The sequence below is a fragment of the Astatotilapia calliptera genome, chromosome 6, assembly GCF_900246225.1.
Source record: "Astatotilapia calliptera chromosome 6, fAstCal1.2, whole genome shotgun sequence".
In the NCBI taxonomy this organism is placed as follows: domain Eukaryota; kingdom Metazoa; phylum Chordata; class Actinopteri; order Cichliformes; family Cichlidae; genus Astatotilapia; species Astatotilapia calliptera.
This window is the reverse complement of record NC_039307.1, coordinates 29502079-29513381: the sequence shown is the minus strand read 5'-3', so window position 1 is coordinate 29513381 and position 11303 is coordinate 29502079. Positions and strand designations below refer to the sequence as shown.

Here is an 11303-nt window from a genome sequence, read left to right as displayed (position 1 = left end):
AGGCAAATGTAAATGTAAAAGTGAGGTCAGATATTATATATTTGGATGCGAACTATAATGTGATATTTACAATCCCAATGTACCAGGATCACTTTCTAAAAGTTGCCAATACAAAGACAGGCAGAACAATTTTAAGCAGTTTTAAAGATTAAAAAAATATTTTATGAAAGTTTGACCTTTTGACCTTAAAGAAGAGGTCAGAGGTCCAAATGTGATATTTAGAATCCTCATATACTATTCCCTGTATACACCTATATGTTGCCAATACAAACAACTGCAGTAAGAAACATAGTTTTAAATAGTTCTATATAGCATTATTATCACTTTGATGAACACTGTACTGCCTGTGTAGCTTTATTAGGTTTTATACAGTAAAGTGATATTGTGATCGAATATGCTAAATTGCACTGCATTACATCAAAAGATTTGGTTTTATATTGAAGACGATCATAACTTGTCCATTTAAAACAAAGTCTAAATCCCAAACTAGAGCCTTATGAATAAAATGGCTGAAATTTCTGAACATTTAACACAATATGCCTGTGAAAGTCCTTGAATTAAAGTACCTTGATTGTTTGATTTAACGTCAGCTATGATAGTGTACGGAGGCAAAATTAACAAATTACCCCCCCAACCCACTAGTGTTAAAAAAAATGCACCAAATTGGATATTATCTGAAAACCAATGCTTGGAATAACAAATCAAATCAAACGCAGTACCCAATGATGGTGTAACGTACAGGCTCTTTCATTTTCACCCCTTATAAATAGAACATGCTTGCGTGAGCCTACATGTTGTGTAACAGGCGGTTTAAGATGAATTGTACTGAAAGAGTGCTTCCTTCCTTAAATAAAATCATGAAAACATGTAGTAGGCAAGTCCAGATCAATGCAATAATTGCTGGTTCAACTGTGGAGCCTTGCAGAGCGTTGCTGACACGCTAACACAGATAAGTGCAAACATGTGACTCCACGTTCGCATGAAGACAGGTGTAAAGGTGAACCAGGTGAAAAGGTACCTGGAGCTCCAACAGAGGGAAAGGTTACTGTTGGGGATGAGCAGTAATCAGTGTTTTTCCTGATGTTTGTAAAGTCTGCTCTGTCCTGTGTATTTTTTGCTGAATGTAAATAAAACGTTATCGTGTAACCCTTTCACACAGTCTTTATAGCTCAGACATTTTCAGTAACACAGTGTAAACACACTCCTTGTGAACATGAAGGAAACCCTTTTGCCACACATTCGGTCGTTGCGCAAACAGCTGGCAGAGTCACAGCTGATGCCATAAATGGACAGCATGAGCGCCGATCCTGAGTCAAGGTCAGAGTGTTAAGCTCTATTTAAAAATCACCTCTCAGACGCACCCAATGACTTTAATACACAACTCTTCATCATATTTTATGTTTCAGAGTTCACAGTCTCTGGCTTGGAACTGAGTCACTTTGGCTCTTTTCATCTTTCCATATCCCAGACTTTAAAATATAATTTAAAAAATGTACATTTCAAAGTCTTTCTATGACTAGAGGCCAGCTATTTGATCCAGCTCACCAACAAGTTGACAGTTCTGCTCCTCTCTTCACAAGAGTGTCCAAGATATACGGCGATTACACGATTCAATTACAAAATCAGAGATTAGGCTACCTGGTGTTAGGTCCACTTATGGACACCTTTATGCTCAGACTTGGTGCTCATTATGGACCAACTGTGGTTAGCACTGAAGTTCAGGAACAGAACCTCACTTGGGTTCAGACTGGGCTGTTCCTCCCAATCAAACCATTCAAGTTTCACTGTCATTCCAAAAAAGAGATGGTTTTGTATCCAGCAATGGAGTCACTGCCCAGGGCCCACAATACCTGGTTTCTCCTAACCTCATACACTAGCTCAGGTTAGTGAGTTAAGTGACCCTTTGTCCCTGAAGCCAGTTTGGGAAACCTGTGATCTGACTGCTGCACATTCTACATTGCATCAAACAGCCCCTCCTCTTGATGGTTGGCCCACAGGAAAGCAGGTCCATTCAGTGGTTCCAGGCTGGGCCTCTCCTGGTGCCACGGGCTAAGGCCCAGCCAATTCTTCTCTTTTATTGGATAGTGTAGCAGTGAGGAAACTGGAGAGAAAGAGCGAGGAAAGGCATGCAGCAAAGGGCCACAGGTCAGACTCAAACTGCGCTGCTGCACTCCAGCCATGTGGTTACCTGTTCACCCACTGACTTAAGTGGCACCCAGGCCGCTCAGAGCGCAGTTTGTGAGGATTACCCTTTGTGCGTGAGTTGATATCCCAGTGTTGGTGTTGTTTCTACATCATCATAATAATGTTGGTCCAAGATCAGCATAGCAACTGACCAGTGAAGTTGAAGCTGGTTGGACGGCCTGAGGATGTCATGTCTCCTTTTTTGCAGATATGATTTTTTTGCCTTCATCAAGAGATGACTTCCAGCTTGCACTTGGGAGGTTTGCAGCTTAGTGTGAAGAAGAAGTAATGAGATGTAGCATCTCCAAGTCTGAAGCCATTGTTGTAACCCAGAAAAGGGTGGTGTGCCCACTCTGGGCTTGGTATTAGTTGCTGCCCCAAGTGAAGGAGTTAAATAATCACTGAGTCCTGTTTATGAGTGAGGGGAGATGCTGACAGGTAAAGACAAACTGGTGCCATGTCAGGAGTAATGCAGACAGCATACTCAGCTGTTTTTAGGAAGACAGAGCAGAGCGTGAAAGCAAAGCTGTTGATTAGTGGTCAGTCTACATTCCTCACCTATAAACTGTGAATAACAACCAAAATAATTAAGTGCAAAGAGCTTAATACCAAGGGTGTATGGGCTGGTCTTCACAGACAGGGTGAGGAGCTTTGTCATTCAGAGGGACTCAAGAGTAAAGCCAACACTCCTTGAAATAAGCCTGTTAGGGTGGTTCAGGCATCAAACTAGGAAAGACGTCCAAAACTGGGTGTTTTGGACAGGTCTTACCAGAAGAGCCCTGAGGCAGATGTAAGGCATGCTGGACAGATTACATCTCTCTTCTTGAAGAGCTGCAGGTGGTGGATGGAAAGAGAGATTGCTGAGGTTGTACTGCAGTGCCTGTGTGTGGTATACTCTGTAGCTATAAGATGTGGCACACATATTACTCTACATTACAAAATAAAGCTTTTGCCTACATTATCTTCCAACAAATCTACAAGAACAAATCAATATTGCTACAGAATATTTTAAAAAGTGGATTACACCACTCTGAGTAGATTTTAAGGGTACATTAATTTTTAGCCCATTAATTTGAAACAGGACATCCCTGAGCCCACGTGTTGTGTAACAGGCAGTTTAAAGTGACTTAAAATGTCCTTTCTTGTCATTATAAAGCCCTGAAAACAAAAGAAAAGAGCCCAGACTGAAGCAGTAAAAACCAGTTTAACAGAACCTGACACAGGTAAGCACAAGTGTGTGACTCAACATTCACATGATTGCAGGTGTAAAGGTGAACCAGGTGAAAAGGCACCCGGAGCTCCAACAGAGGGAAAGGTTACTCTCGGTCTGTGTATTTGCTTAAAAGGATTTAACAGTGAAGAAAAAACTAGATGATTTTTCTTCGTAGAATCAACTTTAACATCTAAAAGAAACTCTTTTCTTCTTTAATCTTTAATATAAAAATGTCTGCACTGCTTTATGACACTAAAGAATTTGTCCATCCCTGGATCATGAGCAATAATCAGTGTTCTTCATGATAAGATCGGTCTTGCTGTTTTTTCTTTTTGCTGAATGCAAATAAAACATTATAATGTAAGCCTTTAAAACCTTTGTGGCTCAGACGCATTCAGTTACAGTGTGATTGAAATCCTCGTGAACATGAATGAAAACCTTTTGCCACACATTCAATCACTGAGCAAACAGCAGCTGACGCCGTACACAGACAGCACGAGCTCTGATCCAGAGCGTTAAGCTTCATTTAAAGTCGCTTCACAGACAAACCCATCAAACTCTGTCAAAGCTTTAATAAAAAACTCAGCGTCATGTTTTATGTGTTTCAGATGCAGATGTGAATGAGCCAGTATCAAAGATAAAAAGAGGCACGGAAGTCTCTTTCCCAGTTCCTGTCTTTTTGCTCTTTTTTCCTACTTTCTTCCTTCCTCTGTCCTTTCATTCCAATCCTCACTTTGTCCTTAGATGGTGGTTTCACAGCTTCACAGTCTCTGGCTTGGAAGTGAGTCACTTTGGCTCTTTTCATCTGTCCGTATCCCAGACCCTTCTGGTCTCTCTTCAGCACAGTAGGCACTGGCTGTTTGGGCCCCTCTCCCTGTGGCCCCAGTCCTGTTCCTGGTTTCCAGCCACAACGAACCATCATCTTGAAGCTGTTGCTGGAGGGGGGGAGGCAGTAGTAAGGCGTCGGTGGAGGGCGTCGCAGATTGAACTGATGCAGGGTGGAGGAGAGATGTGACAGCAGGCTGCTGCTGTGCTCGCTACGACACACGTCGCACCACTGAGGCTGGAGGGAACTGAGGATAGATGAAAAAAAGACAACATGAGCCCGAAAAGAAACATGAAAGAGCCACAAACTGACTTCTTCTCCAAGTGTGTGTAAACAACAGCAGAGATTTTACCTGCTGTAATCTTATCTCACTCGCGTTTGTGCTCATTCGAAATCTGACCTCACAATGTGATCCTGATGTTGGTGAATGTTGGCAAATATCACTGCTATATTATTCAGCATTATTTGATTTTTTTTTATGGTAATTCACTGATTTGATTCCATGATCTCTGTGGTTAAAGTCCAGCCTTACCAGGAAGTTTGTTTAGCTCACTGCTGTGTATGCCCTCACATCTGTGAACACACCCACACAGTGAGGAGGGCAAAAGGACTGCTGTTATCATATATAGCGGCAGTGCTAAATGCACTAAGATAAACTCTTGTTGCACAATTTGACACCAATAAGCGCTAATCCTTCTCCTGACTGTAAAATGTCAAAAGTAGAAATTATGTAGTAATTTCTGCTTCACCATCACCAGAGCTCAAGCTTTTTAATACGAGATTTAAACCCAGACACGATCAACGATCCAAAAGGCACCAGGCAGCGTCTCTGTCGGATGGATTAAAACTCCTGTACCATTAAATGTTTCTCACCATAGATTTTGAATCAAGGATTTTTCATTGATCGCTTGGAAAAATTTGTGTCATTAGATTATCAATAAACAAACATCGTGTGTACCCTATTCCTCAGATATGAATGGTTTAGATCAGGGGTGGGCAAACTTTTTGATTCGTGGGCCACATTGAGTTCTAACATTTGACAAAGGGGCCGGAACAGGAGTAGATAGATGGCATGCTTTGAAAACATCACCTCATTGGGGGAAAAATACACATCTTGAGATATGGAGAAAACATGTGCTTTAATTTCCAATGAAAATGAAGAAAAGCATTACAATAAAATCTCTGACTTCGAAATGAGCCTTTAAACACTGAAAATCAAATAAATGAATATTTTATTTTAAAGCACTGAAAGTTCTGTTATCCTTCAGGATATCACATCACTCTCCTCCTAACTCTTTTTTTTTTTTTTCCAAAAACGGTAGGAGATGCAGATGTACTTGTCCTGTTCCTTTTATTCAATTTGTTTCCCCGGTGCCAAAAGTCAACAACGACCAGTGCAAGGACGAAACAGTTGCAGCAAGTCAGTCTGTGAAGCGTTATAGTTGATCTGCGCGCACTGTTCATTTTAACAACGTGCGTATCACGGAGAGACACACATTTTAATGGGAGCAGTGCTGTTGGTCTCCTTTTTTAGCCAGCGCATCAAAGTCTGGAGTTAGTTTTGTTGTGGCGATTCTCAGGATTGATCTGAGGTGTAGGTCTGTTAACTTGGATCTGTGGCTGGCTTTGTTGATGTTCATGACGCTGAATGTCTGTTCACACACGAAGGTAGAGCCGAACAAAGCCAACATCATCTGCGCTCTTCGCCTTAGATTTGGAAACGCGGCATCATTGAGTGAAGCATAGAAGTCATTTAGTTTCAGAGAGCTGAACTTCTCTTTTAAGGCAGGGTCAGACTGAAGGTCGATGAGTTCGAGCTGAAGCTCCTCTGGAGCTGTTTCGGGGTCTTGTGACAGAGGAAAGGCCACCAATTGAAGTGACTTGTCAATTTTATCGAAATCCAAAAACCGACGGCAGAATTCTCCGTGCAGTGCATCCAGTGACTCACTGTATTTCTTTACTTTTGCTCCGGCCTCTTTCAGCGTGGCTAGTGTAGGAAAATGAGTGAATGACTTGTTCAAAATCTGCCTGGAGAATAAAGCCAGCTTGGATTTGAAGGCTTTCACGTTTGTGTGCATGTCATGCACAAACTGCTCCTTCCCCTGCAGTTTCACGTTGAGCTCATTCAAGTGTGAAAATACGTCCGTAGCAAACGCAAAGTCACACATCCAGCTCTTGTTGCTCAGCTCAGGAAATTCATCAGTCTTCCCCTGCCGCTCCAAAAACACGCCAATCTCCTCTTTGAGCTCCCACACTCGTTGAAACACTTTTCCCAAACTCAACCAGCGGACACGGGAGTGATAAAGCAGGTCCTGGTGATCCGCATCAGTTTCCTCCAGGAACGCAATGAACTGACGGTGCTGAAGTCCCCGTGCGCGTATGAAGTTGACAAGTTTCACCACAGGATTCACAACATGATTCAGCTGTAACACCGATTTACATAGAGATTCCTGGTGGATGATGCAGCGGAGGAAAATCACATCCTGGTCAGAGTTTTCATCTTTCACTTTATTCTGGATTCTCCTCAGCAGGCCAACGTTTTTTCCCGTTAAATTTGGAGATCCATCTGTGGTGACGTTAACAAGCTTACTCCAGGGAAGCTTCATGTTTTCGATGGCAGCAGACACTCGTTCAAACAAGTCCTCTCCCCGTGTTTGTCCTTTCAGAGACTCCATTGTCAAAAACTCCTCCGTTATTTCAAAGGTTTCGTTGATTCCTCGGATAAAAATGAGGAGCTGAGCAGTGTCTTTGACATCGTTGCTTTCATCCAGTGCTAAAGAATAAAAAGTGAATGACTTCGCCTTTTTGTTTAATATGCTGGTGATATCTTCACCAGCATCTACACGGCGAGTCACTGTCCGCCGTGATAAACTGATTTTCTCAAATTTGTCTTTGGTCTCCGGGCACAAAATACCTGCTGTCTCTACCATACATTCTTTTAAAAACTCGCCCTCTGACAGTGGTTTGCTGGCCTTTGCTATTTTGAATGAAAGCATAAAACTGGCCTTGGTACTTGACTCTTGAATGGCAGTTTGACGGTGAAAAAAACTTTGCTGAGCCTTCAAATTAGCTGCCAACTTCTCAGCAGCAGATTCCCGTTCTTTTGTTGAGAGCTTGCTAGCATAATTTGCGTGCTTTGTGGCAAAGTGACGGCTAATATTATACTCTTTAAAAACCGCCACAGTTTCTTGGCATATCAGGCAAACAGCAGATGATCGGTGTTCAGTGAAAAAATATTTAGTTGTCCACTCCTTTTTGAACACTCGACATTCTCTGTCCACTTTCCTTTTCTTGGGACCGCTCATCTTCATAGAGGGGCGGTAGGTCACAGGGTAAAGTGCAAACGTGGAGTAATAGGCCTACGCCGCTTCACCTCAACAAAGCCAATATATCTAGAGTGCGCCATCTAGTGAGGAAACATCAGAATTGCAGGGGAAATAAAACATTAACAAGGTTAATTTATTAATTTTTTTCAAGTTTGGTGGGCCGGATCAAAACGTTTAACGGGCCGCACGTGGCCCCCGGGCCGTAGTTCGCCCATGCCTGGTTTAGATAGATATTGTAAAGCCTGAATGATTTTACTGTGTGGTTATATTTAGATTAGAACTGTGTACCAATGAGAGTGTGCACACCTGCTATCAGACGGTGTGTCTCTATTTGGTCTTCTCCCGTAGCTCAACAGCTCCTCCAACACGTCATTGTGACCAGCTGTGAAAAGAAATGAATGAGTTCAGTTCAAGGTCTTTATAGTCATCTTAAAACTTGGAGCCATGAAACTGAAAAAGACATAAAAACTCACTAAACCAACATTATGTTATTGCAAAACTAACTATGTTTTAATCTTTGTTAGTATAGTCATGTTTGACTACACTACAAGCTTTTATGGTCATCTTTATTCAGACTACAGTGCATTTATGTTGCAAAACTGTCCTGAATTTTTTTAATTTCCACATTATATTGCCTTATAATAACAATTATAATAATAATAATAAATAAAAAGATTAAAACAGTAAAAGTAATGAAAATTAAACAAACAATTTCAAACAATAAGAAGTAAAAGTGAAACAGCTGAACCCACTGTGAATGAAAACGGACCTGAATTCAAAGAAAAACATCAAAATGAAATAGGAACAAATACTGAATAGAAAATCCAAAACTACAACAACACTGGCTCAGCTTCACTGCACACACAAACAGATATCGACCACTAATGATCAGATCTGAGCAAACATCTCGGAGCTGAATAACCGTCAGCTGGCACGTCACTATTTTTCCTTTCCTTAGCAACCAGTTTTGACCTGGGAGATGACTTTAGGGTTTCAACCATGTTTGTTGGTTATACCTTCCAGTGCCAGGTCTTTGGCATCCCTCCCCTTTGTGTCAACCACTCCGACCCAGGCCGCTCCGTGCTGCAGCAGAAGTCTCACAGCAGATCTTTGCCCTGACCAGCTTGCACACATTACAGCTGTCCAGAAGAAAGTATCCTGCAAGGGTGGAAAAAACAATACACTCTTTAAGCAAAATGTATCATTTCCCCAAATGAAACAGAATCTTCATTATCATACCTGGTAGTTGATGTCGACCCCCTTTGAGAGGACCTCTTTGAGCCCAGGGATGTCTCCCTCATGGGCAAAGCGCAGTAGCCGCAGACCCAGCAGCTCCATGGTTCTTTCTGAGTGTCCAGTCTCTGATTGACTCCCTCCACTCTGGCCCCGCTGTGCTTCCACAGCTCTCACCCTCCTCATCGCTCTTCTCCTGGACTCTCTACTCTCCTGTCTAGTCTGACCTTTTGATCCATCTCCCCCTTTCTCATCTTTTGTTAAGCTTTCATAGAAACGCTTGGCCTCTTCCCCGCTGAGTCCGCTGCTTGTTTTTGAGCTGGACTGTTCCGCTTCAAAACTAAAAAGATCCTGCTCTCTGGCAGGAGTAAAGCCGAAAGCAGCCATAAGGAGTGACCGTAACTTCAGGTATCTCAGACAGGACGTTTTGTAGTTACGTGAAAGAAGCAGATCTTAAAGTCAGCGGTGTTTATATCTAACTGAGATATAAATGAGATGTTATCCAACATTGCAGTTTCCAAAAGACAGTTCACATGCTGGTACTGGATTTAGCCACATATTACATTTAACATTATACTTATAACAGGAAACTACCAGCCTCACAACGCTAGTTAGCATCAGTAGCTAAACATTAGACATACAATCGTTTCGGATTACCAACAAGATTCAGTCACCCCAAAGTCTCCTTAAAGCTCGTTTATGATGAAGATATAATATAACCTAGAGCCAAGTGTTAAACAGCCGATTACATTAAAACTTCTCGAGTCGATTCGATAACAGGAAGCAGCTTCAAAATAATGTCCTTATTTCCGTGGAAAAACAAGTGTGAATAACAGTGAGTGCTGCCACCTACCGTCTACTCCTTTACACTGCACCCTTTGATATCTCTCAATAACTAAATATATAATTCATAAACTCAGACGTCACTGCCACCTATTAAGCCTGATGCTGCTTTCGTTTTTACTTTTTTCAGTTTATATTTTTTTCATCCTGCCTTAAAAAATTAAAAAGAATTACTGGCCTTTTATTTCACTAAAATAGTTTAACATGCTTAATGCATTCAACATACAAGTACCACATTAATACGTGAAAGTCCTTTTTTAATCTACATCAATAAAATTCGATCTATGCAACTACTGTTCACACTGTGAGAATTGCATGGTGAAAAAGGTAACTAACACCTGTGCTTCCCCCACGTGTGATGTGTGGAAATCTTCAGACGTGTATCCCTTCTAGGAGCATATCTCGGCAACTGTAGTGTAACATGTTATTTCATGTCAGGTGATTTACACTTTGCATTCAGAGGTTGTTTTGCAAACACATATAGACAGAGGTCTGATTAAAATCAATATATCATATTTTAGTCTCAGTGACTGTGTTTTGTTTTTTCCTTATGTTAACCTGGCTGTTTCCTGACTACTTCTGACAATTTTATTAACTCATTTCCTTTATGTCATCATAAATCTTCATTTGGTCTCGTCTTTCTTCCTTGCTTTCGTTTTATGCCAACAAATGCAAGCTGTATGTACTTCTTTACCTTCCACAAAAGATCAGCCCTCCACAAGAAACAAGAAAAACTCCCCAAAACAAAAACTTCATCCTATTAAATTAATTAAATATGGAAGATTTACTGCAAGAAATTAACCAAGAATTGGTACATGGCACATGTAACACAGTTTTATTTTTTACTCCGCAGAAATATACTGCCACACAATAGTCTGTTTTCAAGCTGCCCGAAATGTGGGTGATTTTCAAAAGCTATCAGGGCAGTCGGGCCTGCAGAAGCTTTGATGAAGAGGAGTCCTTTTTTTTTGTAAAATAGCAGACCGGGCTGGGTAGAAGACCCCCTCCTTTGTTCTGTTTTCTGCTCGCGTACACACCTGAAAACAATAATATGCCTGTTGCCATCACTGCTCTTTACAACACGACAGCAGCAAAGTCTGACACAGTGCTGCTGCTTCATTCTCGTGAGCAGCATCAAAAACGAAGAGCACTCAGAGAGCACAACGCCCACCTGAAAGGCAACGTCTTTACTAAAACTCTATTTTATTCCATTTTATTGGTACGGCGCCACTGTGTGGTCATACTGAAAAAGTAAAAAGCGTGTTGTATAGCTCTCGCCATGTCCTTTCATATCATAGATTACTCGATATAGTTTTGATATAGCAAACCTGGGTACTCATGTTCCCCAACGCCTAGTATATTGTTGTAAAGTTTAAAACTAATCCATTAAAGATTGTGGGTAACATTAAGTTTTTCACATTTGTTGTGACCTGACCCGAATTTCACCAAAACTAAATCAGCTGCAGCCTGTTATTGGCATTTACCATCAAAACAAAATTAGAAAATATCTTGAAAACTGTGAATTCTTAACTGCTAACAAAAAGAACCAGTCACATACTTCCTCCCCCTTGAGGGAGAACTATTTTGTGTCACAGGACTTGACATCTGAAGCGAGTTTGAGTAACTAACAGATGAAACATGGAACGATGTCCATTCCTTTGTTTCTTTGGACATATCT

At 41.3% G+C, this 11303-nt stretch overlaps 1 protein-coding gene across 1 annotated transcript; it reads right to left on the bottom strand.

Annotated features, from left to right (window-relative positions):
* Positions 1-3369: 3369 nt before the first annotated feature.
* Positions 3370-11265, bottom strand: gpank1 (G patch domain and ankyrin repeats 1). The gene is made up of 4 exons (XM_026171554.1): positions 8789-11265; positions 8566-8707; positions 7856-7931; positions 3370-4470 (listed from the first exon to the last, which is right to left on the bottom strand). Exons 1-4 carry the CDS (start codon positions 9167-9169, stop codon positions 4029-4031), a joined length of 1041 nt encoding a protein of 346 aa, XP_026027339.1. The 5' UTR covers positions 9170-11265; the 3' UTR covers positions 3370-4028.
* Between the last annotated feature and the right edge of the window lie 38 nt (positions 11266-11303).